General features: G+C 37.2%; 1 protein-coding gene across 1 annotated transcript in view; it reads right to left on the reverse strand.

Moving 5' to 3' along the window:
• The window catches only part of PDGFC (platelet derived growth factor C), a 122,690-nt gene that overhangs the window by 21,120 nt on the left and 77,355 nt on the right, over positions 1-24,215 (reverse strand). Inside the window, exon 3 of the mRNA XM_054165562.1 lies at positions 13,928-14,108. Within this exon, the coding sequence (XP_054021537.1) occupies positions 13,928-14,108 (181 nt within the window). The remainder of the gene's footprint in view (positions 1-13,927; positions 14,109-24,215) is intronic.

Here is a 24,215-nt window from a genome sequence, read left to right on the forward strand (position 1 = left end):
TTCCTCTTGAAGAAAAGTAGGGAGTCACAAGGTTTTAATAGAAGGTAGTTCTACATTTTCTTTAAAGTATCTCTGCCATGATGTATGTTTTCAGTCTCTATGGCCACTTTAAAAAGGATTCTTCAAAAATGGTTTGAAAGCAGACTACTTCATTCTATTTCCAGTAGACTCCCACAAAATTCTGTACTACTTAAAGCATGAACAAATCTGTTAATATTAATTAGACTGAATTTTAAAGCATCACTACAAGTAATTACCTCAGCCTGATTCAAGAATGTTATTAAGAAAAAAAAAAAAACCACAAAAAATAATCTTTGGAAAAAATGCAATTACTTTTATTATAATGAATAAATATGAGTTTCTACAAGCAATTTCTTCTCAGTCCCTTCCTCGACACATCTAAAATTTAAAAAAAAAAAAAAAAAAGGAAAGATGAAGTCTGCCAAATAATAAACCCATAGTATTAACAAATCCAGTAGGCCATTTCTAACCACATGAAAGAAAAGAGGATTATCAAGAGTAGCCAGCATGGATTCACTAAGGGGAAATCATGCTTGACTAACTGATAGCCTTCTATGAAGTCATGACCAACTGAATAGATGAAGGGAGAGCAGTGGATATCATCTATCTTGACCTCAGCAAGGCTTTTGATACTGTCCCAAATAACATCCTTGTAAACTCAAGCAGGTTAGATGACTGGACCATAGGGTGGGTTGGTAACTGGCTCAACAACAGAGAGTTGTGATCAGCAGCAGAGGGCCCAGTCAGAAGCCTGTGGCCAGTGGTGCTCCCCAGGAATCACTACTGGGTCCAGTTTTGTTCAATACCTTCATCGATGACAAGGATGAGGGGATTGGGTGTACCCTCCGCAAGTTCACTGATGATACACAGACAGGGGTGTGGCTGACATACTGGAAGGCTGTGCTGCCATCCAATGACATCTGGACAGGCTAGTGAGCTGGGTGAAGGCAAACCTCAAGAAGTTCAGTAAGGACAAGTGCAGAGTCCTGCATCTGGGGAGGAATAACACCATGCATCAGTACAGACGAGGGGTCATCCTGCTGGTAAGCAGCTCCATGGAGAAAGATCATGGACAGCAAGTTATCCATGGGAATGCAATGAGCCCTTGTGGCCAAGAAGGCCAATGGTATCCTGGGGCGCATTAAGAAAAGTGTGTCCAGCAGGTCTAGGGAAGTTCTCCTCTCCTTCTACTCTGCCTTGGTGAGACCACATCTGTAACAATCTGTTGTCCAGTGTTGGGCTCCCCAATTCAAGAGAGGCAGGGATATGCTAGACAGAGTCCAATGGAAAGCTATGCGGAAGACTGCAGGACTTGAACATCTCTCCTGTGAAGAAAGACTGAGAGAAGTAGGGCTGTTTAGTCTTGAGGAGGCTGAAAGGGGATCTTACCAACATTTGTAAATATCTGAGGGATGGGTGTCAAGATGAAAGTATCAGTCTCTTTTCAGTGGTACCCAGTGACAGGACAAGGAACAACAGGTACTAGCTAGAACACAAGAGGTTCCACCTGAACATGAGGAGACACTTTATAGTGAGGGTGATGGAGCACTGGAACAAGCTGCCCAGAGAGGTTGTGAAGTCTCCTCCTCTGGAGACTTTCAAAACTCACCTGGATATGTTACTGTCCAGCCTGCACTAGGTGATCCTGCTTTGGACTCAATGATCTCTGGAGGTCCCTTCCAAAACTAACATTCTGCGATTCTGTGAGGTAGAACAAATCTCCAAAAACCTGCTAGTAAATCAGCTGGATTCCACTAAGCCTGACAGAGCTTCAGTTACAGCATTACCACTGTCCACAGATGGGGCCAAACTATTTTTAACTAATCTGGTCAAATAGATTGGGCATTTTGAGTTCTCTCTGCCTCTCTCTATGGGCTTGCTAACATAATTATCTCCAACAAAAATGATGAAAAATTCATAGTGACTTATGTTCTCAACCAGGCCATTAATCTTCTTTGTAATGTTTTAAACAAGTCCACTCAGGCATTGATTACAGCCTCAGTCCTGCAATGAGAACTGCTCACACCTCTCCTCTACTTAAAGGGATCTCACTCTGTGTGCAGGCTACAAAGCTGTAACACTCACCTGCCCAAGAAAGGAAGTGCCACACACTAATGCTGCACTGATCTTAACCATTTACAATCTACAATCTACTTCTGGTGATTTCATGTAGAATGTATGGACTAATTATAGAACACAGACAACAAAAACTGTGGTTTTCTAAGCTTTAATTAATTGTTTTTTTTAGGGGCTGCTATTCATTGCAGTATGTGGTTAGGTGTGGGGCTTACTAGGTTAAATAAAGAGCTAAAGTGTGAGGTATTGGTTCCACCTGAATTTTAGCAACACATAAAAAAGTACAATTTTCTGTGAAATGCAGACGTTGTTTTCATTCTGTTGAACCCAACATTAAACAAAGTTATTTGCTTCATTAGCCTACTAAACTGAAAGGTACTGGCTAACCACAAGTTTCCTCTTATGACCCAGATGGAAAGTGCTTCAAAATCATGTGATTGAAAAATGCTCATTTCAATGCTTGGCAAAGCACTGTTTCACAAATAAGCCAAATAAGAAGATAAATGAAGATTATACTAAAAATGCATTATTTACAAGCACTGATCACTGAATATGTATCTTAGAGTGCTTTTTTGGGGGCATGAGGGACAGATATTACAATCTACTGCAGAAGAGGAGCTTAGAAGAAAGGGGATGGGGTGGGGAGAAGAAAGGGAAGCAATTTGCACAGGAGAAACTGGCCAAGCACACTCACTGAAGAGACATGTGTGGTTTCTTCTGGTGGGATTTGTTCCACCTGCCCAGCAACTATTATGCATTGCAAAAAAGTCTTCTGACAAACAGGAATGTTTTGGAAAGCAACTAAAATACTGACACCTCTCTTTTTCTCTACTTCTTGCACAGAAAATTAATCAATTTTTTTTGAGATACATACTGATCATGATCTCAGAATGGCAAGATCAATACTGTTTTTCACCCAATTACCATCAAAGTTAAGTTCTTCCAGGCAGACTTTACTTCATTGCTGAAAGTGGTCCATGGTGTGTAATTCGCTCAATTAGGAAATTAGAGGAATAGGTAGTAAGTGTGAAATAAGATCTCAGTGGGTAGAACATTATTCTCAGTGCAATAAATGCATATAGAGAAACAATTATTTGCCAATTAATTTATCATTTTTTGTAACTCCATTACCTATTTGAACTCGATAATGTGGTTATTCTTTTTGACAATTTAGTCAATGTTTGTCAGACTCCAATACCAATTATTTCCCGCTGAAATGGCTTATTTAAAAATCTGCCTGTCATAATTCCCACTATCTGTATGACAGAGAAGAACCAGAATCACAAAATCTAAAGATTTCAAAAGCCTATAAATTGGAACATATAATGTTATCCATTATTGCAATTTCAATAGTGTGTTTGACAATACATTAATGGAAATAATGAACATTAAAATTGCATGTAATAACAAATACAAGTTGATTGTTAGGATAACTTTAAAATACGGTTATTCTCCTGACAAAAAACCCAGAGGAATGCCATTTGTAAAGAGAGTGATCCAAACATGAGTTTGGCACTATAAATATTGCCAGTTATCCTCCCTTAGGTAACCTGACTATTGTTTTCTTTTCTCCTCTAAGCCTCAATATACAGAAAAAAAAAAAAAAAGCAACATCAAAACCAAGCAAACCCCACTGAAACAGAAAAGGCATCCTTTTCTTGCAGCAGAAACTGTCACTAGAAGGTACAAATGCCTTACTGCAAGGAAGCCATACTCTGTGACAAACTGTTACTGGAGACAAGAGACTGTACTTGACAGTCAGAGGAAGGCATAAAATATCCATGCTGAAAAGCACACATGCTGTGCCCTGTGCAAGACTTGCAAGATGTGTTTCTTCCTGGTTCTCTTTGGGGATTCTCTGTTTGATTGGGAGATTATTTTTTCTAAATATTTAATTAATAATCCACAAATCCCCTTCATTATTTGCTAGCACTTTTACATACAGATGTTACATGTTAATTTCTCTTCTGTTTAGTCTTAAAGAAAATATATACACGGATCCTTAACTACAAAGAGAGATGTGATAGTAACTGGCAAAAGTAGCTGTTGATTTTACTTAGATCTTCTTCAGTCATGACACCATCTCAAAGGTGTTCTTAGGCTTTAAATTAAGCAGCAATATAATGCCACTCTACAGTACATAATCAGAACAGTTTGGTTTACTATGTCAGAGCAGAAGGCTGCTGTGGGGTTGACAATTGCCCAAAAACCTGTACTTACCTTTCACATCCTTACAGGGAGCTTTGCACAAAGTTCAGGTTCACCCCTCTCTCACATTTGCAAGATAATGGGCATTCAATCCAATTACCAATATGCCATCAAAGATACGCAGCTTGGTTCCTTAAGTTCCAATATTTTTAGATAAGCTTTGTTGGCAAAGTAGCAACTTAATTCTAAATTTTATACTGCCTTTCATACATTCTTAGCTGTAAAAGTAACTTATTTTTCTATTCTTAATGGTGACTCGGAATATAGTCAAAAAATCCTGTGACAATTTTCCATTTGTCTTTGTACTGTTGGCTTGACCATTTAGCTTTGATTTTTAGTGAAAATCTGGGCTGTACTTTGAGGTGTTTTATACCAGCAGTTTCAAAACACTCATTAATTTATACAAGCAGTTTCAAAACACGCTTATGAAATTAATTTACACTGCATCAAAAGATATGCTGCTTTTTTAGGCACCTAACTGCAGTATTTTTTTCTACATGAAAGGTGCCTATAGCATTCTTAAGCGGAAATATTTTCTTAGAAAAAAGGTATTTAAAGTTACACATATTGATAGAGTGCAATGACAAGAAGAGATCAAGGACAGAATTTACTTTGACTAGAAGACAAGAATTCCAAGCCAAATAGGCATTACACAGATGACTCAATAATGGGAAGCATTTTATTATTAATTCTTGATTAGCCAGAAGACCTCATATTGAAAAGCCTGAAGACGAATAAGCACATACAAGTCAGGAAACCTCAGAAGATCAGAGTGATTTTCAGAAGATAAGCGAGGGCAACCCTATTAACAGCTTACGTATTAAAAGCCTACATACATGGGGGCTTACTATCCTGAAAGTTAGCAAGTTACAACTGATTTGGCATTTGGCCCTTTCCCCCAAGAAATACAAATGATGTCCAAGGGATAATTTTGCTCAGCTCAATTATTTTACTGTCCTTTGGCTGCCTATCCATTTTGGTCATATCAGCCAGCTAAGAAGTTTGGGGTCAGCTTCAAAATTTGTTTACAAATCAATTTTAGATGCTTTGAAGTTTCAAAACCAGTGATCTTTTTACATTTACATGCAGGTACAAGTGAAAGAATAACACTAAAAATAAAACATTTGAAAATTCAAATTTAAGAAATTATATTTACTATGCCAACTATTCATGAAACCATGTGAATGTGCATTTCTATCAAAACTACCTTAGCACAGCATCTTTCTTGTTAAAGACAGTCATGCTTTCAAGAGTATTTGCCGTGCTGCCACCTGATCTAGAGTAAGGGATGTCTACTGAGAAAATCTTAAGTTAACTAAGTGCTACCAAAAGACACTGGACAATAAAGAGTGAGACCGATTTATTTACACCACTGCAATGAAATTCCCCTAACCACCTCACAGATTTACTCAGATAAGAGCTGAGAACTGTTGTATGTGGTATCAGGATAGAATTATTATGGAGTTCCCCAAAGGAATTGTTTTACACTGAAGGGGAAGGGCTGTTAAGAGCCACCAACTTCACGATGTCTGCAGGATTACGTGCAAAATTTCTTCCAAAGGCTATGCCATCTGCTTTCACACCTCCACTTTTCAAGTGCCTTTGAACCTGCTCTGTCATGCACTAAATCACTCCCTTCAATTTAAAGCCTAGCATTTTATTTCTCCTCATAAATGAGTTATATTACTTTTCTTCCTACGATTTATTGCCTAGCTCAAAAGCAGTGTGAAATTAATACTCAAGCAGCCTGAGAATTCTTCCTCTGGAAATGCCTTTTGCCAAACAAATTGCCCTCCATTTTCACATGCAAAGTTTTCTTCATTTGTTTGTTTTCTCTTTTTACATGATTACAATTCTTCAGCAACATACACCAAGTATCAGGGGTGAATATGGCAGCAACCCTACAGAACTCCTTCTCCACCACCCCAGCCAGAGATAACTGAAAGTACAGATGCAACAGGATTTGATTATCTAGATTTTCCCATGAAAGAAAAACAAAAAGAAAACAACACAAACCCCCAAAACAACAGAAAAAACAACACCTCTTCAACAAAAACCCTGGTGTCTTCAGTCACAACTTTCATCATCATTAAAAAAGTTTTAAGTACTTATGAGAAGCTAACAAATGACAGCTCATAATCCCCATCTGTAACACCAGAGGCCAGATACTGCAAATACAAGACAGGTGCAAATTTCAGTATTCTCACAGTGCTTATTATCTACCCCTTTTTTAGAAACAGAAGGATTTAATCTTAACACCACTACCAATACCGCACATTAATCTTTCTGCAAGTAAACTCTTACCCTGAGGCTACTGTGCAGTTTTATTACGCTGACAAATACTTTTCTCCTGAATTTAAAGAGGTGCTTACACCGGTCTGTGGAGCTAGACTATGCAGTCATCTACAGAAGCTGCTCTACAGCTGATTTATCTCAAATGTCTAGAGCTGAACTTATAATTCCATTTTTTTCCATGCAATTCTGCTGTTCCTTGGAAATCTTTCAGATCTGATCTATATTTTAAAAAACAAACACACGCAAACAAGAGCAAACTTAACACTGAATTATTGTTCTGTCCCAAATTATCCTGCTTTCATCTTTTCCTACCAGAATTACGGTAAGAAAAGTTATCACAGTAAACACCACTTCAAGTAGTTACTGCCTGTTTTGTTGGGTTGAGACAACGGATAGACAGCGGCATGACTAATATATTGATACTGGACAGGGACACAACATGAATACAGCTGAAAGAGTACAACTGAAAATACGGTGCTGCCTGAAGCCTAGTATCAAAGGTACATTTGCTTACCTTTTTTTCCACTAGCAAGCATGTCAGACACAACGTCTCAGTATTTGAAAGCACAAAAAATCTAGGACTGTGCCAGCTACACAGGGAATTACTTTGAGAATGGGACAGAGTCACTTTGCTTTGGAATTGGTAGAGAAGCCATCAGCATGCTTTCTCAAAAAGCTGTGAATAACATGTTGATCCTGGAAATTGGAAAAGGGATAGTCAACTAGACAATTATGTAATACTTAAAACATAAAAAAATTAAAGCTAGTTAAAAAAAAAAACAAAAAACCAAAAACACCACAACAAACCCAGCAGAGCTAAAGGGACCTTGGGAGAAGAAGATGGTGTTGGGTTGGTTTTTTTGTTCGGGTCTTTGTTTGGGTTTTGGGGCTGGATGGGTGGGTTTTGGCTTTTTAAACTGAATATATGAAGTGAAAAGTAACTTACGTACCATTTAGTAAAGTATTAATGAAAATACCCACACAAATAACTGAGACACTGCATTTTGTAGAAAAGATATAAGATTGAACAAATAACTTTGAACCACGACTACAGAACAAAATTTTAAAACTAACAGCACACTTGGAGACCATTGTGGAATATTTGTGTTGAGGTAGTATTCATCTCCATTACATGACATCAGTGGGTTTACAGTTTAAGAGTGACACCTTTGTATCTAGATACAGTTCTTCTCAAGTACAGGAGTTGTTTGAAGTTTCTATTCTATGAGGTGCTTATACAATCTCATTTTAGCAGGGTATGCTGTGAAGATGGGAAGTTCACCTGCGTTCAAGGGGTGCATGGACAATTATTTGCAAGGAATATCTGTTACAGGTTACTAAATGGACAAAGCACACAGGCTCAAGGAAATTTCCCTCTTCTGCAGAGAATAGCTACTGAGTGGGAGAGTACAAGAAGGGTAAAGAATCACATCTTCTTGACCTCCTCCAGTGCTTCCCACCATCCATTCATAACCACTGTGGGTTGCAGGATCCTAGACTAGGCAAATTTTGGGTTGATTCAAGGCAGCCTAACACTTGGGAAGCTAGAAAGGCAATTGGAAGGCTTAAAAATTTGCCATTACTGCTAACTCTGATAAGTAATAAATTTTCCAAATTCATATGCCAATACACATAATACATGTTACATGCTTTAATGTATTACCAACTGATCCTCATTCATTTGTAAAGAACTCTTTTGTGAATGAGACTGAGAAGGAAGAGAGACTCTCTGGAGATCAGTAAAGGAAAGTTTATAACAGTAGTGAGTAATATATCATAGGCTAATATCTTTAGTTGCTACAGAGAGGCAGTATTATCATTTTATTAATTTCTTCTGTAATTGCTCTGACCTGACCTAATTCAGTCCTTCTTGAGTGCCCTTAATGAAAAAACAAAAAAAGTCAGCCAACCACCACCACCAAAACAACAAAAAACCACCACAAAAAACACAAAAACAAAAAAACACCCAACAACAACCAATCCAAACTCAAATACTCTTGAAGAAAGGTTTATCAGCTAGTAGAAAATGCTATTCATCTCATTAAGCAAAATACTCAAAATCTGAAATGTCCTCCAAACAACAAGCAATTGACTTATTTTTAGATCTTTAGTCTTGATATTTAACTGTGTTTTACTATAAGGACACACTCTCATAACAAGAACTCCAAAAATATACTCAGGAGTACAATACTAAAATGTAATTGTTAAAAGTTATTTTCATTATTGATGTGTTCCCTCAGTATCAGCAAGTGTAAACATTAAGTCAAGTTGAAGGACAAAAGTAGCACCAAAGGTAACCGTTATAGTAATGCTCAAGGCTGGTAATTCACCCCAGTCCACCTTCCCTATGTACCCTGTTTTGTCCTCCTCTCATCATTAATGCAGATTAGATTTTTCACATTACTATCTTTCATGGATTTTCACACCTTCCCCCCCGCAATTTGCTTATTAATTCACAAAATAGAGTTCTTTCAGATAGTTCTCAAACAGAAATAAAGTTACCTAAGATCGCACCCACACCAGCCAGACCACTCCCAGAGTCACCACATTCCAGAAAACTTTTGAAATTGTTCAAGACAAGACTAAACCAATCCTCTTTCTGTCTTTAAATTATCTTGTAGACTTCTTGAGAACAACAGCGTACACAAAATTCAAGCTTACATATATTTTTTCAGGTCACACCTTCAATGTGTCACTTAATTTAAAAGGAGTTTCTCTTTAGCCCTTGTCACAAATTTAATGCAAAATGAAATCTCAAAAGAAAGAATGAGTCCAAAAGCCTCTCTGATTTACAATTAATTTTTTTTCCACACAAAAAATTTTGAACGATTGAATTTGCATGCTGCAGTATCTTTAGGAGTTTGCTGATTTATACAGGCATAGATTTCACTACACCTAACCAGTGGAAACTCTGACCACAAAGGTTTTGTTTAAGAATCCTTCATATCAAATGAAGGATTTCCACAGCACATTTTCACTTCAGTAGCATTACAAAGCTCTAAAGAACACTCTCCTGCTGCTTTGTACCACCTTGGCTCAAACAACGGTGAAATCACGTTATTTCCCAAATCTTTTGATTACTTCTTAAGAAAGTGTAGAAAAACTTTAAGAGATCAGTAACGTCCTCTATGATGTTTCTGGATAGATTTTCCATTATTGCAGACAAAGTTAGGCCTCTCTTGAACTTTGGTACTGACATGTGAAATACACATCTGACATCTGTGAAATCTCTATACTTTTGAAAGGAAGGGAATGCAAGGCAAGTGCTTAGTTTCTCTGTTCTGTTAGCATGCACTTTTTGTGCTAGCATTTAAATTTTATTTGCCTTTTTCATTAAGCAAGCTCAGGTATAACAGGTTCCACAAACAAAATCAACATGCTCAGTTCTAAAAGACCAAGGCTGAGCCAGTTTGGATGAAACAAATAAACAATTACTAATTAGCCCTAAACAGATTATCTGCACAATATTAAATTCCATTTTTGTTACTGCTTATAGGAAGCGGACTACTAATGGCATCTCGGTATCAAAAGAGGGGAAAAAACAAATCTTACGTATTGAAATACAGGTAGCCATATAGTACTGCACCAAAAGCACGTAACACCTGTTAAGTCACTTTTAAACCAAGTCAGTCTTGAAGCAGCTTCTTGGATTTTCCACTCCTTCTGCCCTTGCATAGTTAAGTCTGCTATTTGCAAAAATCTTTGGTGTGATCTTTGATGACAAATGGCATGCTACCATATGCCAAAAAAGAAGGGGAATACAGTCACCACCAGCTTCAACTTTAACTGGAGCTGCTTTGTTCTGAGTGCCCTGAATAATTAATAACTACTTTGGCAATCAGTCATGCATTCCTTAATGGCACCTCAGGCATCAAGTATCCTATTCATCCACTCCCCCCAAGCAACAATGAACTTTATTACATAGAGTTTTCTCTGCCAAAGTTATAACTGATATAATTTAAAGTAAACAAGTCACTAGAAAGATTGAAGTCCAAACATATATGAATTTATAAGGTTTCCCTCAACTGCATGTGACTAGTATATGAATTAAAGCTGTAAATGGGGGCAAGTGAGGAAAAGAAATTAAATATTAATTGGTTTTTGCAATAAAGTTCTAGAAGAGTTTAGGTGGTATAGTGGTGCCAGAAGCATGACTTTCAATAAATGCATAGCTGAACAGTTAAAATGCAGAACAACCACTAAGAAGGCCTTAGTGAATAAAGCAGCTCACCAGTAAGCATAGACTAAGTAACAAGGCAGAGCATGAAAAGAGTGACTAAAAATAACACAAACTAAATTTTCTTAGTAAGAATAAGCCTTTTCAATACTTCCTTCCACTTTATGGTACTCCAGACAAAATGAACTTAAAACTACAGAACAGAGGAACGGAAAGTGGAGATAGACCAGAATTACTCTAGATGTGCCCAGGGTACACAGTTTAAAATGGAAGAAATTGAAACTATTAAACTGTAACTAGCTACAGCCTGAACAAAAAAAAAAAGTCATGTTTTTCTTGAAGAGCATTCTGCTTGTATACAGTATACACACTGCTTTTCTGCAGAGCCTTAAAACCCCATAGTAAACCTTTCCAGAAAATAATGTCGCATCTATTAACATTGGAACTGCTGCAAGCCCTTTTGAGTGACTAAATCATAGGACCAATCAGATCAATAGCCATTCTTCTCACACTTATTCATCATATGAAAAGTCAGTTTGAAATATAATATACAAAGTAAAAAAACAAAAACAAAAAAAACCCCACACTAAACATAAACCCCCAACAAACCCAAACCAAATATAAATCCCCACCAAAAAATCCCAATAAATTACAGCAGATTTAAACAAAGTCATTTCTCTTGTTCTTTAAAGGACCTGAAAATGTGTCCGGTGCCCCTCTCTGTGTGTGGCCTTGAAATACAGAAACAAGCTTGCACTGTTTTATTTCAGTTTTGCTTCATTTCTCCCCAAACAATCTCTCATTGCTAGTCTACAAGGCATCTACCCATCCCCCTCCTGTCAAAAAATGAGGGGAAAAAAACCCCCAACATTTAACTGTTTAGGACCAATTCATTCAAGTGAATCAGCTACAAGAAATGTTTAAAATTTGCACTCATTCCTACAGCTGGCATATTTTATGCAGGAATATGGGAGAGAAGCAGAGGCTGTATATTCTAATTTTTCTTGCAATGCTGAATGAGATGACACTTTAGTTTTAAAGAAAAATGTGGGGTTTTTTGTCACCAGTTTTCAACTGCTTTAGGTACAAAAAGCAGTCTAATCCTGAAATTCAGTAATGGAGATTTCACTTACAACCTGCAGTCTGAAATGTGAAATTGTTTTTTTGCATTGCTGAAGATGTAAATTCTGATGAAAAGGCTCACGACTCTCTTTGAAAGAGAGATTTTTCAATTAATCCTCACAAACTGATAAACACTTTTCATACTGCTCATTCCTGGGGCAAGTTCTGAATTCCTACAACACGAAGGGGGCTGATCTTGCCTGTCATATATGCGAGAGAGCGCACACTTAGCTAAAACAGTTTGTATGTACACTTCTTATGCTGTAAGAGCTTTGTTAATGGAGAAAAACAGGGAAGTAAAAATGCATTCTATGAAGTCAGCTGGTTTTGCCTATTATGTGATGCAAATATTTTGAAGATTCAGTAATCGTTCTGTAAGTGTTCATAACTTAAATGTTATAACCAGTTTTCCCATCAAACGTGAAGGAATAAACTCAGTTCATCTATACAGCATGGAATAAAGATCATTATACACATACTCTGATATTTTTAGGTGGCTTTCTTTCCACAGAAATTGTACGAGACAGAAGTTGGATATCTAAGTAGCAGATAGGATGTAATAAAAGAGCTGCAACAACAAAATTTGGCATTAGCCCACAGATGTATCTATTTATGGATTCTTTTACCAATTTCTAAAAGTAAACATGCTTATTACAGTTTGCCCTTGGGTGTACAGAAGTTCAAACCTTAACATGTTTCAAACTGCTTTGGAGACTGATTGACATTTCATTTAATTTCAAAATACATGATTATCAAGTCAGATTATTCTCCTAACAAAATGCTCCTACTCGCAGTAGAATCAAATATGCAGCTCAAACGTTCAATCACTTTGGGAATACTTCTTAGTTAGGCCTAAATATTTAAAAATGTTTCCAAGAAAACAACAGAAAATAACATACATATACATATATATGTATAAACATATTAACACACATCACTACACTACTGACATCATCATCATCATGCTGAATATATTACAGATATGATTATGCATTGTTGAAAAGATACGTGGAATTATCCTTTGCTGCTTCTCAGCAACTGAAGTTTTGCAAATGGGGAGAATTGGCAACAACAGCAAAAGCAGTAAGCAAGCCAAAGGCACTGTGTGAAGTACATGTCAGTGGGGTTACAGCATGGATGCTTTTGATCACTATTTTATTTGAGCTTGCAGATATTTTCCACCAACAAAATACCACAGACCACAAGACTACTCAGGAGACTCACAAAGTGAATTATGAGGAATTTAAGAAAAATACTGCTTACCTATTCTAGAAGAAGTCAACCCCTGTTCTGTTCTATTTTAATGTTTCAAAACATTATCTCATCCTTAAAAATCTATAAACATTGGTTTGCTATCACAGACCTTTGATTTGGTGAAAAAGGTAAAAGAAATGTGTTGACAGTGAAAATAGTCATACTGTAGACAATTACTATTGTTTAATACTTGTGATTTACAAGCATTAAGCAACTCTCAAAAAAAGTATAAAGTACAGTTTCCTGGGAAAACACAGTGGAAAATGAATATTATGCATTGTCTCCTTTGTCACTAGAAGAAAAGAATCCAAAAGAATAAGAATTTTTCTGGTTTTGAACTAGGTGTAATATTTTTTCCATGTATGTCTAAAAGTAGCTGATTAATAAAAACATTAATTTCTTCAGTTTTCTTTGTAGCTTCCCAATACTCTTTCAATGTCACACAGCTGATTCTTAGGCTGATTTTGTTACTTCTCAAAGCTTGCACATTTTTTTTCTGCAGTACTGTATTAGGCATGCAAACATCTTATTAAGTTTCCGAGCAAACAAGCAAGCCTACAACTTCCCAATTCAAAGCCATCCAAGAAGAACCACAAGAACACCGAGTTAGTTACAAAACAGAAACAAAATGTACAATTCTGGAAGACAGATTGCCCGTTATTATCATTAGGAAATAAACAGTAATTAATTTTAAGATGTTAACAGACTCTTTTGAGCTACCACTTCAAAGATTTTGTTCTCCTGAAATGTTCCAATCTGAAACATATTACTTACTGGCATAAGAAGTGTATAATGGATGCAGAATCCAGGTTCAGAAGGAAAATACTCATCAGACACAAATCTTATTCTGATCTGGTTTCCCTTGGAGATTTGTCTGCTTGGCACACTACTGGAACCACACCAGCGCCCTAAAACAGTGCCATCACTAGGCTCTTCAACTTCTACAAAGTCATACCTGAGCAGAAAAGAAAACCAAATGTTAATTGATAAAATTTTATATAAACTTCCTGCATTCATCAATAAACTAGTTCTGCAGTTTGCAATTTCTTTCTTTCTATTTTTTTTTTTTTTTGCTTTTAATGCTGAAAGTATGGTACCAAAACCAGCCATCTCAAACTTAGCTTCCAAGGTGCTACTGGCTTTAATTTGGCTTTATTTAAATTAATTTGGCTTTATTTAAATACATAATAAAATCATGCAATAAGGTTAAAAAGAAAAAAAATCAGAGTTAGCATTTTGAAAAGATCTGTGTGTATGGTTTTGTTAGCTCCTTTTATGGTGAGCCATTACAACATGTGGGATTGGGCAGAAAAAAGTCAGGAAAAAAATAAGATGGAACTTGCCTAAGTGTGGCATGGTGATTTGTGCTGTAGTATGGCTGGCAGTGCACTACATGTCACCAGTGAAAGTTCAAGGACTTTTTGGTATGGAAAGCTTGGCCTCTTGTAATACCAGTGATAAGTAAGCTCCTGAAGGTTAAGGTGACTTAGGGAAACCTGGAAGCACATTTTGAATGTATGCATATCCCAGTGAGAGATTTGTGGAGCAAAAATTCCGACATACTGTTCTGTCAGAAAGAATATGATATTTTGGCATTATTGACAAGAGAGATACAGCTTGGGAGCTTTGAGGGAATGAAACACATCAAATTTCATTTAGTTTCATTGGTTTTTAATGTGTGGTCTGGGGATCTCTGGGGATCTGTGAACAACTTCAAATATAACCATGAAAGGTAATTAAGAAATGTCAGTCAATTGTCATCAATAAGCTTCAATATGCCGCACAAAGGTCCTCGCTTTCCCTGGAAATGTTTAGGGGGTTCCCAAGTCATAAAAACATTGAAAGCCACTGCTCTAGAAGTTAGGTCTGGTTTCAGTGCTTTAACCTGTTTCATGTCAGTTCCCCAGCTGCCCACTGACAGAATAAACACTAACCATTTCAGCTGGATTTCCCCCGCTGAAGCATGAAACCCTCTGAGCCCCAGCGGCAGCATGGCCTGGCTGTTCGGGAAGGTGAGAGTGTTGTGTAAGCACAGCAAGCACTGGAAGTTCACAGCTGCAGCTTCCCAAGTCATCATTTTACTTTTAAACCACAAGCACAACACACTTCTGAGAAAGTTTCAAGGTTGATGATGTCTTTATATTCTCTAACATGTGCAGTCATATACGAAATACGCCTCATGTAAAATGGCACTGAGTCCATTTTAAGGGTACAAACAGTTCTTCCTCTGATGACAGAAAATACTCTTATTTTAAACACACACACATGCTCTTCCAAATATGCCTAGCAATATTTCATGTGAAAATTATTACCTCATAAACATTTTCTACTAAAGCTTTTTCTGGATTTTTTTTTTTTCAGTAAGGCTAATCTTTATAATGATTCCCAGTTCCCTAGTTCAACAGCAGGCAATAAATTCTTGTGTTGCCTGTTTGTGCAAGACTGACTTGCACATTTATTATCTGCATTTAAAGAACCAGTATTTTTTTCCACTTAATTAAAAATGAATGCAATGAATATGCTCATTAACTGTTCAAAATCCATTACTGCCAGCTACCAGAGTTTTAAATCTTTGTTGAACTTATGATACTAATTACTTTATTACCATCATTTTTCCCCCCAAACACATTAACTGTTTGTACTTTATGATAAGGTATATAACTTATTTCAAAGGAAATGCATACATTGATTTTACTAAGACATCAGGGCTCAACACATTGATCAAAATGATTTTGAGCACTGATTTGTTTTTATTTTTTTAGAGATCAGCTCATGATCTCAGTTAAGAATATGAAATTATTATCTACTTTTCTGATTTGTAAAAGAGTGAACAAGTTAACCATTACATTTATTGACAAGCTTAAGATGTCAAGGAGGTCAGATACAACACAGGCATTTAGTGCCTCTACAAAACCTGCAGGGTGCTTTCAATTGCACCTTTTGGTCTCCTGACACCTTTGAAGTAAATGGAGAAACTCATATTCCATGGTTTAAATACTAGCCCCTTAAAATAAATGCTAATGATTTCCACTATGGGTACAAGTTGCTACTGGGGAGATTTGGACTGGATGCCAGAAAAAAAATTTTCCCCATTAGAATTATTAGACATTGGAATAAACTCCTAAGGGAAGTGGTAGATTCTCCTACATTAGACAGTTTCAAGGCCCAGCTTGACACATTTAAACTATATTCTGACCCTGAAAAGTCAGACTGGTTTTCTATGAATTTATCAGTCTATGAATCTGTTAGTTAAAAGCTGACATACTGGGAAATAACTACTGCAAAATAAACTAAAATTCAGCTTTCTGACATACATGGCAGATCCAGTTAATTCTGTTAGATGGGGTGTTTCTTCTATATTCATTCCTGTCCTCCTAGATCTTTGCATGTGGTATTTGTAAATATTCTGTCATTTGTAATCAAATGGTCTTCCTGTGTGTTATCAAAGCTACATTGCTTGAGAAGTTTCTCAGTCATTCTTCCCCTACCTTAATACCATTCTGATCATCAGAGATCCACTTGCTTCCAAGTAATCAATCAGGAAATACTCCTGTCATTATATAGTACTCACTAGTACTGGGTGCAGAGTTACCAACATCACTGCTCAAGGGATTTACTAAAACCTATTTTATAAGCTGATCAAATGCAGCTTTCTCATTGCAACATGGTACAATACACATGGCATGGTTTATAAAGATTACTCCTTTTCTGCAATATTGCCGTCAGGACGCATAGAGGATTTCTGTTCTTCTATGCTCAAGTTTGGTGCTGTAGACAAAAATTCCCATTTTCATAAGAAAATAGATGACTATTGGTTTCTTACTGCTAAACACAGATACAGGGAGAGCTCCCTGCACAATCAGCAAGGGGAATCTGGAAATTCTGTCCACACGAACAGAAGAATGTCCCTCATATTTCACAGAAATCACAGAATGATAGGACATAATTTGCTGAACGTGACATTTCTAGACAGTAACTTTGTTCCTGTCAGTTATTGAGGGTGCATGTGCTGCAAGCTCCTGACAAAAAAGTCTTCCATGCAAGTAAAACCACATTGCACATCTCAACTGAAGTCAGAACTTGTGAAAATTAACAAAACCAAATGCTTTAGCATTTGCAAGATTGCACTACACAATTGTGCGGCTCCACATCCCAGGGCTAAAGAGTGGCAGGGACAGTAACAAAGTCATCCAACATTATTTCCTTATCAAGAGAAGCTTGTACTTAAAAATTAAATAAAACTAGGATAAATAACCAAGAATGAAGAAGTTATTTCCCATCTGCAAGGGAGTAAATAGCATTAAAATGCACATTGAACCAAATAAAGAATCCTTTTCTCCTGTTCTGTGTACAAAGGTGAAAACACAATCTTCTACGCATGACTAAAGAAATGCTCTGGTACTGTTATCTATGTTCAGTAGCATTACAGCTTGAAGGGGGAATTTTACCCTAGACCCTAACTGTAAAGACTGAAAATAAATTACCATTGGTTGCAAAAGGAAAATAATGATAAGGTCTATAAAATTCATTGGATTGCTAATGGGATGTAGACCAGAGGAATATACAGTTCTTTCTTTTCTTTTTCTGTCACTTCTGCTTGCAACTTTCCTCTCTCTCTCTCTCTCATTGTGGCCATGCCAGGGGTATCTCCGTTTTGACTACTGTGTGAGGTAACGAGGAGGAAGAGAGTGGGGGAGGAGGTGTACAGGTCCCCTGGATCCATCCAGGGGGGTTCTGAGGAGTTTCTGTGTTGTCTATAAATTGTGTATATATATATATATATATATATATATAGAGAGAGAGAGAGAGAGAGAGAGAGAGAGAATACATATATTGTATATTTTGTACATATAGATTGCATTTCGTATTTCTAGATTGTTGTAAATACAGCTTCAGGCGCTTCCATGCCAAACTGAGCTAGTCTGGCAATTTCATTTTGGGAGACAGTTTCTCCAAATTAACTGGGGGGTAATTTCAACCCACCGAAAAAACATTATTCAAATGTTACTAAGTAAAATTTATGACAAAGAGGTAGTGCAAACTCGTTCCTTGGGCTGAAAGATGCTTTTTCCTTTAGTCATGATACCTGCAACACCTTTCATTACACCTGTCACAGAATTCCTCGTCCATATGGCCTTTGTGCCTGAGACAGGATTGAATTCATAACCTTCATAAAGACAACTGATTGCAAAAGAGCAAGGAAGCAACAAGCCTTTCTAACCAGAAAATGTATTTTCCAGGGGAATAGGTTTTCCTCTCTTTTCTGTATTTTCTCTGTGGTTTACACTGTCATTTGCTAAACATAGTCTGACAGATTGTGTACCTTGGCTTATAGTTTTGTGACCCTTTTGTGGCTTCCCTCTGCCTTCAGAATTCCACAAATGAATCAACAAATGCAAGAAGCAGAAATTCACAGGGAAAACCACTTTGTAATATGAGTGACTTTGGACTTTTCCACTGATGCATGGTCAACAAAAATCTAGCACATTCATTAAAGCAAGCTGCTAAACATAAAATGCAATTTTCCTTCTCCCTTTGATAAAGAACCCATTTTGATTTTTTTACCTTTTTAAAATAACAGAATAGGAAGTTGGTAACAATCCCTGTAATTTTTTTTGGACAGCATCATGTTTTAAAGTACATGGAATTTCAAGGTTTTCCTGGTGCCAGTACAGCACACCAAAATACCTACCTCAGCTACAGACCAAAAACATTCCAGGTCTCTTAGCAATTCATCAAACTGTTGTTGAATAGAACTTAGACAGTTTGTATTTGGACAGTTTCAATTTTGGAAACACTGGAAATTACTAAAAATTGTCAGCATGGAAAAACTTTTCTATGCGAAATTTTAATACCATCATCACTACAAAGAAATTTTTTCTCTCCCTCTTCCACCTCCATTTGAAATAACTTTATATTCAGCTACTGAAGTATATAAATCTTAACATTTTTGGTATCCATAATTTGATTTAATTGCCTATTTGTATAGCTAAAACTGTAAGAATGCTGGTGACACCTTGCATAGTCTTTACCTCTTAGCTCAGTTTTAAATCACATCTGTAAGTAATCATTCTGCTCTTTGTGAAATAAACACTATCTTTATATGTAGAGGAATGGAAGGCTGAATGTTTAGCTAAAAGAAATTTTTTTCAAAGCTTGTCAGCCTCCCTTCCAACAGATTCAGGAGGCTTTTTCCACTCAACCCAGCTCTCCAGTAATGCTCTAATGGGCAGATTCACATTTATTTGAGTGGAAAAGTGAGCACTGGAGCATGACCAAGGCACTCGAGTCCATGATAACTAATGGCAGATCCAATCTGTTTAACTAGCCTTGTTATTCTCCACAGGTCAATATGCTGTACAGTCTCCAACAAAACTGCATGACAAGACAAGGGGAAGGCAAAGCTTCTGACACAGGGCAGAGGGACAATGGACCAACATCAAGAATGAAGTAGGCAGAAGAGGAGACAGTGGCACGCTGGATTAGAGAAGTAAGTGGATTTCAAGCAAAACCAGGGATGGGGCAATACATTTGCTAAAAGAGTCTACTGCATCATTCATTCAATAGGTGGAGAACTTTCTCCTTTTCTATTATGAATACTGCCCTTCTCATTGAGATTACATCAAGTTTTCCTCCAAGATCAAGACACAGAGAGCAAAGGCACATCATGTGAGATGGAAATCATAATTACACAGAAATTAAATAATTGGTAATAATAAAGCTGCAGGTAATTGTGCACTATAGTTAATTAATGTAAGAGGAAATCTTGTGTTCCACCTCCCCCTGTCCACTAGTAGTTAAAACACCTACCACCTGAGTTTGCAAGCTTCAGAATGGCTGTTTAATTAATTCCTTTGTCTTTCAACTGCATTAATTTACACCGTACTGTTTTGTATTTGTATGATCAGACTGGGAAAGACTGGCCTATTCAGTATAGTCCTCCATTCAGCCCAGTAGACACAGGGTTCATCACAAACCACTAGCAGTGCACATCAGGAAAACTTAGCTATTAATAAAGCAACCTGACAGCGAGGTAGCAGATTAAAAAACTCACATGATACAGAAAGCAAATATCCTAAAGGGAGAGGGCATTCTGGCTGAAATGGTGAGCCTGTGGCAGCTCTAGCAAATACTCCACACAGGGTAAAAATTCAGTCAACACTATCAGAAATAGTCAACTCAGGCTACTTTGAGTCACAGGGAAGTCAGGATATTGGAACAATGCTGTTTTTTGAAAACTACCTGATATAAAAATTTCAGTATTTAAAATATTCCCTCTGGATTTCACCTTTGCAATAGGCGTTTCCACATAAAGTTACCCAGAGTCATCTACCTCCAGTTCCTGAGACTCAGAGGATGGCCAATTCTACCCCAGCATTCCTCTCCTTTAAGAGGATTTTGCATTGCCTTCCACTACAAGAACAAACTCTTCTGGATATCATTATAGATTATGCACAATTTAAAAAAGAGTTACATTCTAAGTTTTCTATCATCTTTAATGTTTTAGCATACAGAGAAAATATGATGGAACAGGAAAGATTTGACATGAAATAAATTTCCATAGCAATACCTGTGATCCTACACTCACCGTGTTTTAACAGTCACTGGAAAGAAACAGCATACCCAGATATAATCCAAATAAGTAACTGATGAGGTCAGGTTTTGTACTCAGAAATTTATGTTTAATTATACACAAACTTCATTTCCAGCAACAGACATCACTGACAGTCTGTACAGAAAACGAGCACAAACCCTCCAAGTATCCTGCTATGTCTACATTTTCCAGGAAATAAAGGTAGTCAAGGTATAAACAGGTATAAACATTTCTAACTGCCATCCACCAAATATGGACTGTAGTTTCTGTGTCAACCTATTTTAAATACATGTATTTTAGAATATGCAGTACTGTATATTAGGAATTGACTTATGGAAACACAAGATTCATTCATAAATGTTAGATGGTTGCCATGGTTCTCTCTACTTAATCTTTCCTCATACTCATTAGTAACAGCCTGAGGCTTCTAACACAACCACACAATACTCTGTATTTCTACTTTACTATTGAGTGTATACATACACACAAAAACCTTTTATTTCAATTTTCTTCCCTTTTATTCACTGTAAGTAATTTTGATCATAAGTATACAACTTCAAGTGAAAGGGAAAACCAAGACAGAATTCAAATTCCCAAATTCTACTCTTCAAACACTTCAACACTTTTCATGAAAAGAAAAGGATGCACTGGTTGTGCACTGTAGAAATTAATTGTCGAATTACTGCTCTACAGTCGACCATTTCCTGTGGATCTGCATCACATGCAGCTGAACCATAGTTGTTTTGTACAGTAGCTTTCCTTACTTGGTGAACTAGAGTCAAAGCAATACATGTAAAAATGAGAAAGATAAAGAAATACACTGCTTCATACTTTTTCCACCAAACTCTTCTTTATATCAAAGTTTACTTTGGTGCCAGTTGATAAACTGAGGATTGCTGAAAAAATATCCTTTGTCTGATGGCTAGAAAATTAGCAAATAAAAACATCTAGGAAATAAATTACCATGACTGGTGTCGAGTCATATTGGTAAAGACTAATTATCCCCATCTTAAGCACATGAATATCCTGTAGTCTCCAGAAGTAACTTCTGCCTTGTAGGGAGGGAGGGGCACTAACCTTTCCAGAAGAATTGTAAATCAGATACATTGATAAATATACTTCAGGCTCCAAAACAAAACAATTCTATATTCAGACAATGACTCTGTAATTATTTAAGCACACATTAAACTACTGATACAGATAAAGCATGTAAGTGTTTTCAGTAATACTGCAACCACAGAACTCTGTCCCAGCCTGTAGCCTCTGCTATGAACTAATTTACACTGGTATAAGTTCAATTGATGCATTATTCCAAGTAGTTGAATAAGAATGTTGTAGAAAGAAACACTATACTCCTGCAGATCAAAAGCAGAGGTAAGAAGAGAAGATGACGATTTCCCCAAATCCTGCTTTTAAAAGACTGACTGCCAAATTTCTTAGAAGGTACCTACACTGAGTTATCTTCTTTGTAAAAAGAACAGCAGGTATTCCCAATGCCAATTAGGTAGGCTAAGTTTGATCTAGAAATGGCATGTTATGAATAGAATAGGGATACAAGGCTAAAAAAGTGCATGAAATTTCATACCAACATTACTTTTACTGTATATCAAAGAAAGACTAATTTTGAGGAAAACTGGAGAGCTTGGAAGAACATACTACCACATGTGAATCAGCTTGAAAATTAGTACCAAGTTGACTGACTTACCTTAGCCTTCACCTTAAAATATAAAGAATAAGTTTCATGGGGAGTAAGTCTCTGAGAATTTCCATCATTCAGGTTTATGATGCTCTGCTTCCCTTTAAACTACTGAACTACAGACTCTCTTATAGCCACATAAAATACAGTGAATAAAATGGATTTTTCCTGAAACATTCTTTATCAAGAACTAGAAAACTGGTAACATCTACATGAAACATTTTCTTACACTGTTTCACAGTATCACCAAGGTTGGAAGAGACCTCAAAGATCATCAAGTCCAACCTGTCACCACAGACCTCATGACTAGACCATGGCACCAAGTGCCACGCCCAATCCCCTCTTGAACACCTCCAGGGATGGTGACTCCACCACCTCCCACCACCCCCAATCTGTCTGCTTTCTGTTACTGACTGCATGTGTAGACCACTGATATCTTTACTATCCTGCACAAGTTCTGAACTGAAATAATAATGCATGTTAAAAAAATGCTAACAAGATAGGGTATTCTTATTGTGCTGCACACTGGTAGCCCTGTTCTTCATAGCTGTCCTTCCCATTCTATCTGCCACCAGCCCTGACTCCCTCCCACCCCCTACCAAAGGAATACCCATAACATCTATTACTGTGTATTTTCAGTATGACACCACATGGTATTTAAATTCTAGTATCCCAAATGGTAATTTTTTCTTTATGCACATTCCTCATATCCTGGAATGTAGTGATGGCTCCAGTCAACTACATGAAAACTAAAGTTAGAAGTCAGAAGGTACTAAAGCTTATTAAGGTACTAAAGCTAATTAACCAGGTTGGAAAAGACCTCTGAGATCAATGAGTCTCCAACCTGTCATCTAACACTATCTAATCAACTAAACCATGGCACCAAGCGCCCTATTCAGTCTCTTCTTAAATACCTCCAGTGATGGTGACTCTACCACCTCCCTGGGCAGCCCATTCCAATGGCCAATCACTCTTTTCTATGAAGAACTTCTTCCTAACATCCAGCCTAAACCTCCCCTGGGGCAGCTTGAAACAGTGTCCTCTTGTTCTGGTGCTGATTGCCTGGGAGAAGAGACCAACTCCCACCTGGCTACCAGGTGAGCAATTTCCCAACAATATTCAAAAGCATATTTTGGAAAAGAACCAACAAATTCCTAAGGAGCATTTTCAGCATGCAAAGCTCCACCCAGGGTAGTGGAAGTAGCATCCCTTCCCCTCAATCACCCTCTGATGATGTGGCAGCACTATGCACACAGTCAAGTTTCCTCGCTTCCTCTTCCCTCACTCCTGCCTACCTCAGTGGAGTTTTGGGCTCTATAATTATTTAAATGAAAACACCTTTATTTCTTTAGTCCAGTGATACGTAACTTATAGAGTTGGCTGTTGCACTACCACACAGAATTTACCACTCCACGACAGAACATTTGTCATGAAGTCCAATATCCTGCTTCAGGACTGGCTAGTAATTGCTACTCGAACATCAAGTGACAATCCCTACAATGTAACTGAGCCCTTGCATAACGCCACATGAAGCAGAAAACATGTGTTCCCAACCCTAGCAGGAGATCAATTTTCACTTCAACAGTGTAAAGAGCTTCCTCTCACTTCAGTTTACCTAGCTACAAGCTAATGGTCATAAAATTATGGAAACCTATTTTCAATCCAGCCACAGCATCTGAATCAAAGGCTAGTCTGAAGCAACACACTGTAATAATTGCTGCTGGTTTTACTGGTCTCTCTTTCTCATGTTACTGCCAGAAAAGGAAAATACC

Source organism: Dryobates pubescens, chromosome 1 (assembly GCF_014839835.1).
Source record: "Dryobates pubescens isolate bDryPub1 chromosome 1, bDryPub1.pri, whole genome shotgun sequence".
Lineage (NCBI taxonomy): Eukaryota > Metazoa > Chordata > Aves > Piciformes > Picidae > Dryobates > Dryobates pubescens.